At 44.1% G+C, this 15321-nt stretch overlaps 1 protein-coding gene across 1 annotated transcript in view; it reads left to right on the top strand.

Annotated features, from left to right (window-relative positions):
* The window catches only part of adamtsl3 (ADAMTS-like 3), a 189594-nt gene extending 185374 nt beyond the window's left edge, over positions 1–4220 (top strand). Inside the window, exons 13-15 of the mRNA XM_056381340.1 lie at positions 338–542; positions 976–1123; positions 4132–4220. Of these exons, the coding sequence (XP_056237315.1) occupies positions 338–542; positions 976–1123; positions 4132–4220 (442 nt within the window). The remainder of the gene's footprint in view (positions 1–337; positions 543–975; positions 1124–4131) is intronic.
* Positions 4221–15321: the final 11101 nt, after the last annotated feature.

Genomic DNA, 15321 nt, shown 5'->3' with positions numbered 1-15321 from the left:
ACTGTAGGGACTGTTGTGTGTGAAAATCCAGGAGATCAGCAGTTTAAGAAACACTCAGACTAGCGTCTGACACCAACAGTCACTGAGATCCCATCTTTCCTCTTTCTCCTGACCTGTATCTGTGTGATTTTATGCGCTGCTGCCACATGATTGGCTGACTGGTTAATTTCATGATTAGGTGTTCCTAATAAAGTGCTCAGAGTATGTGGTGTTTAAGAAAAAGAGCAGGACACATTATGAAGATGGATGTCTGTACTGTTATCAAAAAATATTATGTGCATCATTCAATGACCTGAGAGTATGTGAAGTGAGCTTGGTCCCCACTCTTTGTGTGCAGCTGGGAGCAGGGTCCCTGGACCCGCTGCTCTGTGTCCTGTGGTGGTGGCTGGCAGGATCGCAGCATGCTGTGTGTAGAGGAGGACACCCACGGACAGTTCTCCCAGGTGGAGGAGTGGAAGTGCACCCACTCCCCTCGACCTGTCACCCGACAGATTTGCAACGCCTTCGCCTGCCCCCAGTGGGTGGCAATGGAATGGTCTCAGGTTAGTAAGTATCAGTTAATAACATCTACTCTAGTGAGCTCATCTGAACTAATCTATTTTACTTTTATTTTTCTATTGTTCCAATATCATCTATTTAAAAACCTGACTGATCACTTGTCAATTATCAAACAGAAATAACAAACATCTGGTTTTGGATTCCATTTTATTTTATATCCTGAACATCATTAATTTAACAATTTAACTGAAAAAAAAAAAAAAGCTGATTGGGACCCCCCACAGGGACAATAGGATTATCAGGAGAGGAAAGCAGAAAACACAAAGTGGATTTAGTTGTAAGTCCAGTTCAACAAGAATTGCTCAGTCAAGATTGAGAACACTGATTCATCAATAATGATAATGGTTGCAACCCAAATCGAGCTTGTAAAGTGTATAATACTGGATGTAAACTGTGTGTGTTTCCACCCCATTGCAGTGCACAGTGACATGTGGTCGCGGCCTGCGTTACCGCGTGGTTCTGTGCATCGACCACCGTGGGCAGCACATCGGAGGCTGTGAAGCATCAGTCAAACCTCACGTTAAAGAAGACTGTCTAGTCCCTGTTGCCTGCCACAAGCCCAGAGGTACGACACTAATAACCCATGGAGAGCTGTGTGTATATTGTAAGCCATAATGGATGTTAAAAGCTCACAGATATTTCATAGGTTCTCTTTTGTGATATTCTCCTATTGAATAAAGGAATTAATTTATTAGGATCAGGGGGTAAAATACAGCACATAAGGTATAAATATACAGTTGATACAATGAAAGTTTGTTCACCTCACTATTTCACCATACTCATGCACTTTTATCAATATCAATATCAGTATGTGGTATATGGTTTATGGCAGTTGAATTTTTCCAATACTCCAATAAAGTAACTTGGCATCGCAAGATCAATTTGAAATAGAAGCCTGTTAACATATGTATCATCTACACTACAAATAACATATAAAATGTGTTAATATATTGTGTACTCTAAGGAGAACGAACCGCACTGCAGTTGTGAATCAGAGCGTTTTGCCAGTCTTGCTTTGATTATTAGCTGTGGTTGTGTGTGTGCTATCCTTAATGACGACAGTCACCATCCTCACTTTAAAAACAACAGGTTTCATTTGCATCAGCTTCCATCATATGGCTTCCATTTATGATCTGTCTTGCAACCTAAACTCATTAAGTTGCTCGATTCTTTAATTAATTCTCTCACAAAGAAGCTCAAAGCATTCACATGCTTTACTGTATTAACTTAATTATGGCTCTTTTCCTTAATAATAATGCTCACTGTATAAGATTCAAGCCAAACTCTGTTTGCTGTGATCCAAGTGTGTGCACTCTCTTTCTCACACACTATACTTTACTATAAACATTAATGAGACACAGAACTAGCTTTTATTCTACTTTCACAAAAAGAAGAAAGGGACAACACTGACATTGAAATTGTGGCTTTGTAAATGCAAATTTGACACACTTTCTTATCACTATCAACAAATAGCTTAAAGGACCAATATGTCACATTTGAGAGTATTTTTGAATATTTTAAACAGATTTTGAATCAATTTTGTATTTGTAAGGCAAAAAAGCATTTGTGGATCTCAATTCTACACTTGTGGATTTCCATTTTAAACACATAGAGTTTTGAAACAAACTTTCTGCCAGTCTGAACCTGTTGGGTCTGAGCTCTACCTCATGAGCTGGACACCAAATATGTTGGATTTTGGTTGTCTATCAATTTATTGGCTATCATAAATTAAGAAAATATGAATATTAAAAATATTAATATCAAATACCTTTAAAATTAATTAAAGTCCTCGGGGCACCAGCCTAAACTAATAGGCAAAATAGCCAATATGGTTTCAGTCTCAATTTATTACCATTAATCTGGAACTCTGATTAACAATTAGAGTTTACTAACTATAACCAAATTACCAAATCAACAGTAAGTTACAGTTGAAGGATTGGAATTCTACCAAGTAGAGGTTGGCAATATTCACGCTTGTGCAACATTAAACACACCAGTAGTTATACTTAAAGGCATTTATTTACAATGGAGCAGAGTAAAACACAATGTCTAATCTAGTATATACAGGTGTGTGTGTGTGTGTGTGCAGGGGTATGTGTGTGTGTGTCTGTGGGGACACAAACAAAGGCAAGATGGCCGATTCAAAGTGATCACTGTGACCACATGACCTGAACAAAGAAGACTACACAAGATGGCGGTAAACAAAGAAACTACTCAAAATGGCCACTGAGACCACCTGGTGTGTGTGTGTAGGAGTATGTGTGTGTGTCTGTTAGGGAAGGTGTGAGTTTCTTTGTTAGCCAAGCTCATGTAATCTAAAGGTACCAGGTTAGAGGGGGAGGTTAGCTTCATGCAGGTTCTAGAACTGAGACATACTGCTATGTGTGTGAACATACGAGTACTCGATTAACTGTATGACTGACCACAACCTAAGCAAACATTACAACATCAAGGCATCAATCAACATGTACATTAACAAAGTTAAGACTTCTGCTGCTTAGCTATGCTGTGCTGGGAAAGGTTAGGCCCAGTCAGTTAACGTTACCCAGTCCTTGGAACAAACAAAGAGGTCCTTTCCAGTGTTGTTTAAAGTCCAGTGAGTTGGGAGGCTTCCTGGTGGAGTAAAGTCCTGTCTGGCTGTGTTGCTTTGCTGTTATCTCCTTTGTTCTCCTCACAGAGTTAGCTGTTCCACGCTAACTCTGCTATGACTCCGGTTGCTTGGAAAATCAGATGGCCTTGTGACGTAGCTGCTGATTCTGAAGAGAATTTGGTTCACTCTGAGTTAATCCGAAGCAGGTCACTGCTGATGAGGAGAAGAGCGTGTGCAGGCTGCTGTGAGCAGGCCGGCAAGACAGCTGGTTTCTCAGGTAGCAAGGCTGACCTGGGCTGGGGCCTTGTTGCCCTTTGAAGAGCCGAAAGGAGAGAGCAGGAGCTAGACGACTTAGACAAGAAGAGAAGAGAGTCAAGAGATCTGGTTTTGTTTGGTGACACCCTTGGGGGTCACATGTCACACGCTGACCCACACGGGCTGTCCAGTAAGGCTGTCCCCTGTGGGGGGAAGGGTCGTCCCCAGGTGTGAACAGTGAGGAACTGTGGAGTGTGAGTTCCTTTGTCCAGTGGAGCAAAGAAACATCTTGTCTCTTGAATGATGAGTCTCAACAGAACCAAAATCCATTTGTATCACTCTGGCCACTTTCTTAAAACACATGATCAACTGCTGACGACACCATTTCCGCTTTTAAAAGTAAGAACACACAGTCTTCTATGTGTTGTTTTTTTCCCAAAATAATTTGTGACAAGTACCGTGCCCTACGTTAACGGTTATAAGATATGAACAGAACAGTGACAGAACCTGGTTATGGTCTTTGATAGATAGGCTGTTGGTTGTAATATTTGTTTTGTTAAATGATGTATTGTTCATTGTTAATATGTTCTTTATTTATTTTCTTACTTTAAGGTGCTTGATGTATCTCGGCCTGAATTGCCGGTGGGATCAGGGCCTGAATTGGCAATATTGAATACTGACCCCCTCGGATGAATGGTTGTGAAACTCCTTTTTTGTCTCTCTGTTAGAATCTCTGCCAGTGGAAGCCAAGGTGCCCTGGTTAAAACAAGCCCATAAACTGGAGGAACACCATACTGCTACAGAGGACCCCACGTGAGTACATGCACACGTACATTTAGACACATACACGGTTCAATGCTCCCTCAACATGTTTCTATGTATATACAACTCAGATTTTCTAAATAATGTCAATTATAATGTATTATTTAAAAATATAAGTAAAAAATGTTTAAGAACGAGCTTTCTCTTGCTTGAAAGAAGATTTGGTTGGTTTGGAATTTGACTGTCAGTGATTTTCACTTAAAAACAATTCTTCAGGGGCGTTGTGTGGCGTAGTGGTCTAAGCAGGCGCCCCATGTGTAGAGGCTACAGTCCTACAGTCCTCGCAGCAGTCGGCCTCGGTTCGAATCCCGCATCGGATGGCCCTTTACTGCATGTCATTCCCCCTCTCTCTGCTGTCCCCCAGTCTCTCTACTGTGTGCTATCGAATAAAGGCATAAAAAAGCCCAAAAAATATACTTTAAGAAAAAAAAAAAACATTTTTTCAAACAAGTCCAGATGTCCAGGTGCCACAAAAGTCTTAAAACAAGATCTAATTACTGTTGGGTCTGAGCTCTGCCTCACGAACAGGACACCATAAATGCTGGGTCTGTAGACACGGGGCACCATATGTTGGAGCTTCGGTTGTCTATCAATTCATTGGCTATCATACGTTAAGAAAATATTAATATTAGAAGGATTGGAATTCTACTGAGTAGAGGATGGCAATATTCAGCCTTGTGCAACATTAAACACACCAGTAGTTATACTTAAAAACATTTTCTTTTTTACAATAGAACAGAGTAAAACACAATGTCTAATCTAGTATATACAGGTGTATGTGTGCATGTGTGGTGTATGGGGTTGTGTCTGTGGGGACATATAGTCTAAAGGTACCGGGTTAGAGGAAGATTAGCTGCATGCAGGCTCTAGAACTGAGATTGACTCCAGGTATGTGTGTGAACATAGAAGTACCCAATTAACTGTGTGACTAACCACAACCTAATCAAACATAACAACAAAACATTAACCAACATGTACATGAACAAAGGTTAAGACTTCTGCTGCTTACGTGTGCTAGGTGAGGTTAGGCCCAGTCAGTTAACGTTACTCAGTCCTTGGAACAAAAAGAAAAAGGTCCTTTCCAGTGTTGTTGTAAAGTCCAATGAGTTGGGAGGCTTCCTGGTGGAGTAAAGTCCTGTCTGGCTGTGTGGCTTCCGCTGTATTCTCCTTTGTTCTTCTCACAGAGTTAGCTGTTCCATGCTAACTCTGCTGTTGCTCCTGTTGCTTGGAAAATCAGCTGGCTGACCTTGTGTTGTAGCTGCTGATTCTAAGCAGGTCACTGCTGTTGAGGAGAAGAGTGTTGCAGTCTGCTGTGAGCAGGCCGGCAAGAGAGCTTTTGTTCCAGGTAGCAGGGCTGACCTGGGCTGGGGCCTTGTTGCTCCTTAAAGAGCCGAGAGGAGAGAGGAGCTGCTCTCCTGAGAAAGCCAAAAAGAGAAGAGGGGAGAAGAGAGGAGAGATCTGGTTTTGTTTGGTGACACCCTGGGGGGTCACATGTCACACCCTGATCAACACTGACTGGTCAGTGAGGTCTCTGGGGAAGGGTCGTCCCCAGGTGTGAACAGTGAGGAACTGTGGGGAAGTGAGTTTTATTGTCTGTAGAACAAAGAGATTTGGTCTCCAGAACCTTGGATGTACTAGAGTCCTAACATTACTTAAACTAGGATTAGTGTTATTATATTTCTAGATAACAAAACTTCCCACAGCGTTACCTCCACAGAGCCTTGCCATGTCTCTAGCTATGGTAGATCAATCAGTTGATCAAACACTAGAATATCTCATCCCCAATTTTGTGAATTTCCACAAAATTTTGTACAGATATTCACGGTTCACTGAGGATGACTGTCATCAACACTGGTGATCCCTTGGCTTTCCCTCTATTGCCACGATGAGGTTGATGTTTTTGGTTCTGAGTGAAATGTTTTGCCAACTATAGGATGGATTGCCCTGAAATATGACATATGGTAGAGATATTCATGATCCCCAGAGGATTAATGTCAATTACTTTTCCTATTGCACCAGTAGCTGGATAAGTTTTCAGTTATCTCAACATCTACTGGATAGATTGGGATGAAACTTGGTTCAGACATTCATGTTACCCTCAGGATAAATTGCAATAACTGGTGATACTGACCAAATACCTGCAAAACTAATGACATCCACCTCAGCTTCAGCTGATTCCCCTCAGCATTTGTTGTACTTGTCTTTATAGATAGATAGATAGATAGATAGATAGATAGATAGATAGATAGATAGATAGATAGATAGATAGTTTATTCATCCCCTAGGGGAAATCCATGTGTCCATTTGCTCATTGTTGATAATAATAATAACAACAAAAAGTTAAGAATAAATAAACATTAATAAATAGATTAGTTCACTTCCTTTGGCTGAGGCCAGCCAGTGGACCGTCAGAAGATCCATAAAGTTTTTGCTGGCTCTGTCAGTGTCTTTCACGCGGCCAGTCTGAGAGGAGAAAACCTATGAGTTGCTAAAATATCTAGCTTGACTCAGAACTGGGTTTTCTTCTCCTACATGTGTGAGTAACTTGATGGTTCTTCATGTTACATGTCTGTTTTCATTAGTGATGGCTACAGTAGACATGATAATGTTAGCTAACTTGCTGTAACCCTTATGATGAATGGGTTTAGCAAATGTCGTTATCACTAGCTTGCTAACTGTCAACATTGCTGTGGATCATATCACACCAATGCTACCATGGGCTAATGGTTGTGGTTAGATTTTTTTGGTTAGCTCTCATGTTCACAGGGAAACTTTATTCAGTTGTGCTTCTTGTTGTACGTGTTCAGTGGATGATGACCATGAAGGGATGGGGTTTATGGCTAAAGGTAGCCCGGAAGTCTGGCAGATGAAGCATTTGTTTTGAAGGAATCCCTCTGCAGCCTGCAACACTTACAGTTACGCCCACTTCATATTACGTCATATTACGTCCCTCCAGTAGGAGGGATGGAGCTGGAGGAAGTGGCAGGGGAGAGGAATGTCAGGGTAGTCCTGCATAGGCTGCTGCCCCTGACACCCAGACACTGATAAGCAGTACACTATGGATGGATGGCAAATGATAGTTTATCACAGTAAATTAATACATCTTATAATATTTCATGTGGCCCTGGTTATTTTAAATGTGCACTCTCCTCAGCTTGACTGGAGTCCAGTTTAGTGTGACAAACCATTTAAAGTGAATTGGATGTGTATGTTCTTTTCCATCTCTTGTTATCTTACTGTACATCTTTTAACCAACTGATTACAGGTGCAGTTTGGCTACCAGATACAAAACAAATAATGAACAAAAATGTGCTGGTTTAAATCCAAACACAGTCTCTCTAAATGCTCCCTTCAACTGTGTTCAGATTCGTACCTGGGCCCTGGTCACCCTGCAGCACCACCTGTGGGCCTGGCAGGCAAACTCGGGAGGTGAAGTGCCGGGTGATGCTTTCATTCACCAAGACGGAGGTGGACCTTCCAGAAGAGGAGTGTGACAAGGACAGACCCCACCTGGAGAGGCCCTGCAACCAGGAGCCATGTACCCAAGTTTCGGGCATCTCTTCAGGCCTTCAGGATCACGGGGCCTCCTACATCCAGATGGATGAACTGTACAGCTGGGACTACAGGAGCTTCACTGCCTGCTCAGCTACGTGTGCTGCCGGTGAGGTTTCTGAAATGGCTGTTGGGAGTTAAGCTGCTCTGGACTCTTTTGTCCATACGAGCAGTATTGTCCCATCATGTCCAACTGGTTCTTGTCTCTGTACTCTGCCCAGGGAAGCAGACAGCAGTTGTGAGGTGTGTTAACAGGAAGCAAGGTGATGAGGTGGAGGACTCGCTGTGTGATTCATCCAGCAGGCCTCCAGTAATGTTCCGCATCTGTAACCCTGAACCGTGCCCCCCGAGGTGAGAGACCACAGGGTCACTGACGTCACTCAAACTCACAGAGCCTGAACTACCATCAGCTGGAGGCCTCCAGTTTAAGTTTGAGCTCTCTCTGTCCGGGTTTGAATATTACTGTTTGATCAAGTGAACAAGACACATGACCACTGAGTTATTTAAATTGATCAGATTGATGTAGCACCACCTATGGGTGAAATGCCACCAATTTATGCAAGATTAGGTTTGGTAGATCTCAGTCTTAGATTTTATAGTGGCCTCTTGTAAGAATCACAGTTTAGTGATGTGGTTCTGTTGTAATGCTGAATATCATCACAGGTGGGGCGTCCCTCTCCCCATCTCTCTAAGGAGTTGGAGCAGGTTAAGATTACCGTTCTACTAATGATATTCTACTGTTCATGTAAGACTAGTGAATGTTGTATGGTCGATGTTCAGTACTGTAAAAAAAAAGTGGATATTTCCTTTTTGTTGCCTTGCCAAGCTAATTAGCTACTCTAGGACTTCTGCTACCTACATGTTGCTAGCCCTCTCCACCTATGTAAGGCAGTATACACACGACATATAACATATGCTGGAAAATAATCATGAATTTAAACAAAAAAAGATATGTATAGATGATGGAAGATGGAAAAACATCTCAGAAATTACCCAAATATTTTACCAAGGTATGTCAATGGTATGTGAGAAAATTCACCCAGAAGCAGCACAGGCTGCCACTAACTGTCCTTTCACCCATTTGGTTGGTTGCTAGTAATATTCCTAAAAATTATGTTTTTTTTCTCTCGAAATTTTACATTTTTAATTCTTGTAATATTACAACGTTATTCTTGTAATAGTATGACTTTTTGTCTCAGAATATTATGATTTTATTCTCAAAATTTCAGATTTCTAATTTTCCTCAACCTGGCCATAATACCCTATCATAGTTAAGTAATACAGACATGATATCTGATTAATATACATGAATTCTATCTGTCTTCTATGGCAGTTTACTATATACAGTACATGTATAAGTGCTCTATGGCACCATAATCATTTTGTCACATGTAATGTTTTTTTCAGAGGAAATCACTAAAAAGCAGAAACTTTATGCAACACCAGAGCCATACTACATTATTCAAGCAAAGCCAAGCTCTGAGACATGAAGCAATTCAGAGCAGTGATACAAGCCTCCTGACAGCTGTTCATCATGAGTGATTAATGCCACTGAGAAATTATGCTTTCTGGATTCTCAGTACAGAAGGTAGAGATGTAACAGAGCTTATAAGACATTTTCGGAAATTCATTATTTCATGAGTTCATGATACAGTGTATTATCATTTATAATGATTCAGTGTGGGAATGAATCACCACTTCTACAGGCCACCTCCTAGAAAGAGCCTGCAGACTAATATTTAGCAGTATTAAGTGTCCAACTTACCCTATTCTCTCTCTCTCAGATGGGAGGTGACAGCATGGACCAGCTGCTCTGCGTCCTGCGGCGTTGGAATACAGACCAGGAGTGTGTTTTGCATGCGTCTGTTGTCTGTTGACCAGCAGGATATTCTGACTGTTTCAGAGGAAGAGTGCAGGGAATTCAAACCTGCCATCCTGCAACCTTGCAACCAGGTTGACTGTCCTCCAGCCTGGGAGACCGAACCTTGGCAACTGGTATGGACTTTCTTTGTGTGTGTGTGTGTGTGTGTGTGTGTGTGTCAATGTATTTGATTAAAAACTGATTGAAGTCTTCCTTTCCTACCTACATACATCTGGTTCCTCTCTGCAGTGCTCCCAGTCCTGTGGTGGGGGTGTCGAGGTGCGGAAGGTCTACTGTAAGCAGCTCTTGTCTACAGGGGCCTATAGGAGGCTGGGAGACACAGCCTGCTGGGGGGGCAAACCTGCCACTAACAGAGGCTGCAGCAACACTGATTGTCTGCCCTACATGACAGCAGGAGAATGGGGAAAGGTGCGTACCTGCATGTGGAGAAATGAAAGAGATTATGGAGGAGGGCTGGAGGCTGCAGGCTGGAATAAAAGCTACTGTTTCAATATTACAAAAAAGAAATCAATCTAATATGAATAAAGGCCTGATCATTTCTACATTTTTTAGCAAGATCATTTATATTCAATGGAGCTGCAGCATTTTGCCTGCAGAGGGCGAAGTGACTCCAGACAAATTGTTCATGAACTTTATTGAACTCGCTCAAATTTTTGCCATTGACAATAGCTGACTGTCTTGACAGTGCTGAACCTTGAAGGAAAGTAGAGCCAGAGAGTCCTAATCAGAGGAAGCTGTCATTGACACATCTCAGCTGTCATTATTTCCTGTTTTATCTTGAAATACTTACCTGTCTTGTCCTTTCAGTTCCTACCTGCCTTTGTCTCCCAACCCCCATCATTTTACACCTACCTCCAATTACTCACCTGCCCCTGATGTTCCTGTCCATTAGCCCCATATTTACATACTCACCTGTTTCCTCAGATTGTCTTTGTCTCTCTAGCATTTTCTCCTGGTGTTTGATTCCATGGTTTTTGACTGTTTTTTCTCAGTTCTGGGATTTTTACCTGCTCCCAGTCAGCTCCTGTTTGACCTGTTTGGACTGCTTGCTGGTGTATTATCTGCTTGGACATCAGTAAAGACTTTGCTGTATGTCTCTCTGCATTTGAGTCACAGCGTTTCTAGTTTTGTCACAGTGCAATTTGGCCACGGCAGACTCAGCAGGGAAAGCAGTCAGCTGAGCAGTTGCACAACCACAAACTGCTGTTTGTAGGAGTACAGGATCTTCACGTGTGACATGACTTTCAAAGTGACTCACAATGATGGAGCAGCTCAGTCATCTGCCCATCACTGGAGACTTTATCAGAGGCAATGAAAATGGTTCTTGTAATCAGACTCCTGGTGGAGAAGCAGCCCTGGATTTACTGGCCGTGCAACAAGGAAACAGCTGGGTGGCAGATCACTACAACCCTTTTCTGACTCTAGTGAGTGGAACACTCACTAATTTTTTTAATCCATTTGGACTACAAGGCAGTGTTTAGCAAAGCCCAGGTCATGTCCCTACCTACTCCACCTCTGTCTTGATACCTCTCCTCCTAAGGGCCTCCTTTACTCTCTGTCCACCCCAGATTGGAGGCAATGGACCAATACATCCAGAGCTCCTTGACCACCAGCCTCATCCATCCTTCTTCCTCCCCTGCGGGTCCAGGATTCCTCTTTGTGGATAAAAAGGATAAGACCTTGCACCCCTTCATTGACTACAGAAAACTCAATGAAGTCACCATCATCATCATGGCATCCCTGGACGCGTGCTCAGGGCTTGTGCAGGGCAGCTAGCTGAGGTCCTGACCGACATCTTCAACCTGTCCCTGGACCAAGCAGCTGTCCCCACATGCTTCAAAACCACCTCCATCGTGCCAGTGCCCAAACACTCCAAGGCTGAGAGCCTCAACGACTTCCGCCCTGTTGCACTCACCCCCACCATCATGAAGTGCTTAGAGCGGCTGGTCCTGGCTCACCTTAAAACCCTCCTACCATCCACCCTGGACCCCCTCCAATTCGCCTACCGCCAGAATAGGAGTACGGAAGATGCCATCTCCATGGCACTACACTCCGCCCTCTCTCACCTGGACAATAACAACACTTATGTGAGAATGCTGTTCATAGACTTCAGTTCAGCATTCAACACCATAATCCCCTCCAAGCTGATCACCAAACTCAGCGACCTGGGTATCAACGCTTCCCTCTGTAACTGGATACTGGACTTCTTGACCAACAGACCCCAGTCTGTTAGGCTAGGAAACCACACCTCCTCTACCCTCACCCTGAACACCGGCGTCCCTCAAGGCTGCGTGCTGAGTCCTCTCCTCTACTCCCTCTTCACCTACGACTGCACACCTGTACATGGTTCCAACTCCATCGTCAAGTTTGCAGACGACACAACGGTGATTGGCCTCATCAGAAACAACGATGAGTCAGCGTACAGAGAAGAGGTCCAGCATCTGGCAGAGTGGTGCGCCGACAACAACCTGGCCCTCAACATCAAGAAGACCAAAGAACTCATTGTGGACTTCAGGAAGAGGAGTGACACACCCGCCCCCCTGCTCATCAACGAGACGGAGGTTGAGCGTGTCACCAGCTTCAAGTTCCTGGGTGTCCACATCTCCGAGGACCTCTCCTGGTCTCTCAACACCTCAACCCTGGTCAAGAAGGCTCACCAGCGTCTCTTCTTCCTGAGGAGACTCAAGAAGGCCCACCTGTCACCTCAGATCCTGGTGAACTTCTACCGCTGCACCATCGAGAGCATCCTCACCAACTGCATCTCGGTGTGGTATGGTAGCTGCTCTATCGCGGACCAGAAGTCACTCCAGAGGGTGGTGAAAACCGCCCAACGCATCACCGGTTCTCCCCTCCCCTCTATCGAGGCTGTCCAGAGCAAGAGGTGTCTGCGGAAGGCGCGCAGCATCGTGAGGGACAGCTCTCACCCCAGCCACAGACTGTTTTCCCTCCTCCCCTCAGGGAAACGCTACAGGGTTCTCCGCTCCAGGACCAGCAGGTTCAGGAAAAGCTTCTTCCCTGCAGCGGTCACCCTGCTGAACTCACAACCCCGGTGTCCCCCCCCACACACACACAACCCAGAGACTGTGACTGCCACACCAACCCCCTCAGCCACCTAACCTTGCACTGAACTGTTCTGAACCGTCTCTACTCATTGTCTAGCACTCACTGTATTTATTCCCGCTACCTCATCATTGTAATTTTGTACCCTACATATGCACATCTCCACTTTACTTATGCACACCCTCACTTTACATACCTGTACAGCACACACTTGCACTTTAACTGCTCTTTTGCACTTCTGGTTAGATACTAACTGCATTTCGTTGTCTTAGTACGTGTACTCTGTGCAATGACAATAAAGTTGAATCTAATCTAATCTAATCTAATCAAGAGCTGCTTTTGAACTGTTGCAGGGAGCCACTATTTTCACTAAACTCGACCTCAGAATCCGCATCAGAGATGGGAATGAGTGGAATACTGCCTTCAACACACCGTGTGGATGGACAGTATGAGTACTTGGTTATGCCTTTTCACTTTACTAATGCACAAGTTGTTTTCTAGGTCCTAGATAATGATGTTCTTCATGATAGGTGTTTGTATACCTGGAACCATTCCGATCTTTTCCAAGGATGAGAGGAAAGATGTGTTGCATGTCTTTGCAGTGATTGTTGGAGAACCAGCTGTTTGTCAAGATGGAAAAGTTTGAGTTCCACCAGGAGTCAGTCTTCATTTATGGGATTCATTGTATCCCCTGGAAACATTCAAATGGACCCAGCTTAGGTTTCAGTTTGCCTCTTCCCCCATCCTAACCATGCCAGATCTCAAACTTACCACTTGTGTGATTGGTGCTGTGACCTGGGATATCGAAGGCAAGTCAGACGTGTGCTGGAGGGGGCCCAGGCCCCCAGTGGATGCTCTCAGTATCGCCTCTTCGTTCTAGTCACTGCACTTACAGGAGCTACAATGGGGTCATTCCTCCAAGCTCAGCTACCATCCGGTGAGTCAGACCATCAGTCATGAATCAGTCATGAGTGATTATGGTCGCTTTCACTAACTGAGGACATCTCCTGTTTGTAGCCAGAATGAGACCTCCCAGAGACCACCATTTCTACTCCTTTGGCTCCTCCCTGTGCCACAACAACCATGGTCCCACATTTACCTGGACTTTGTCACAGGTTTGCCCCCTTTAGAAGATAACTGTGTCACCCTCACTACCATAGACCACTTTTCCCACATGGCTCACTTTCCTCTGCCCAGATCCCCTTTTGCCAAGAACATAGCAGAGATAATGTTATCTCATGTGTTTCCATTGCATGGCTGCCCACAGGATGTGGTTTGTCTCAGACAGAGGTCCTCTGTTCACCTCCCGCTTCTGGAGGGAATTCTGCAAACTTATTGGAGCCACAGCCAGTCTCTTTTCACCCCAAATCCAACAGGTGTACAGAATGCTATAATCAGGAGATGGGGACTCAGGTGTCTGGTGTCCCAGTATCCATCCCCTGGAGCCAACAACTGGTATGGATTGAGTCTGCTCACAGATCACTTCCTCTCTCTCCCACTGGTCTATCCTCTTTCCAGTGTGTGTGTATGGTTACCAAACACTGCTGCTCCTCAATGTTGAGGATGAGGTCGCTGTGCCATCTGACAAGCTGTGGTGTGTCTCTGTCACCTCACCTGGAAAAGGGCCTGGGCCGCTCTCCTACCTTCCTCCAAGTGTTACAAGACCCACAGCCCTGTTATCGAGTGGGACAAGGTTTGGCTATCCTCCCAGGAGCTCCCCCTCCATAAGCACAAACCCAGGTTTGTCCCTTTCGAAAATCAGAAGTTAATAATCGTGTCTGTTCAGTTGCGTCTCATAGGACTATGAGAGTTCACCCCACACATTTCCAAGCCTGTCAAGACAAGCCCATTGGTTCCCTTCTCCAGACCTCCCCCGATCCCCCAGGTCATTGATGGCAGTACCGCCTTCACTGTGAAGCACTCGTTGGCAGTTAGCCACAGAGGGCTGAAAGAAAGGTTGTGGTTTCCCTCCATGGACGTTCTGGACCAGTTTGTCTGTTGTTTCACCAGTGTCATCCTGAACAACCTGGGACGTCTGGAGCCCCGTGTTAAAGGGGAGAGTGGGGCACTGTCACACATCTGTTCAATTATTATTTCCTGTTTTTGTTTTGAAATACTTACCTGTTTTGTTGTTTCAGTTCCTGCCCTTGTGTTTCTCCTGACCCTCATCATCCACACCTGCCTCAATCCCTCACCTGTTCCTGTCCATCAACCCCGTGCTTATATACTCACATGTTTCCTCTTTGACAGATTGTCTTTGTTGGCTTGTGTGTTCACATTTTCTCCAATGTTTGGTTCCATGGTTTTTTATTTAGTTTGTTCTCTGTGTTTGGATGTCTGCTCCTGTTTGCCCTCTCTGGACTTTCTTAACTCTACAATAAATATTGAGGTTTAATTTTTTAACTGTAAAAAAACTCTTTCCTTTATCTTTATTGTTCCTTGATGGAAAATTTGACTTAGGGGACAGTAGCGGGCACACAAACTTAACATACAAGCGGACATCAGGCATTAATCACAGCAGTTACAGAAAATAATTAAATGAAAAAGTTGGATCTGTTCATAAAAGATGTCAAACCACTGTAATGGTAGCCATAAGTGCTGC

The sequence above is a fragment of the Seriola aureovittata genome, chromosome 1 (assembly GCF_021018895.1).
Source record: "Seriola aureovittata isolate HTS-2021-v1 ecotype China chromosome 1, ASM2101889v1, whole genome shotgun sequence".
NCBI classification, from domain to species: domain Eukaryota; kingdom Metazoa; phylum Chordata; class Actinopteri; order Carangiformes; family Carangidae; genus Seriola; species Seriola aureovittata.
Note: the sequence above shows the minus strand (reverse complement) of the source record. Positions and strands in the feature narration are given on the sequence as shown.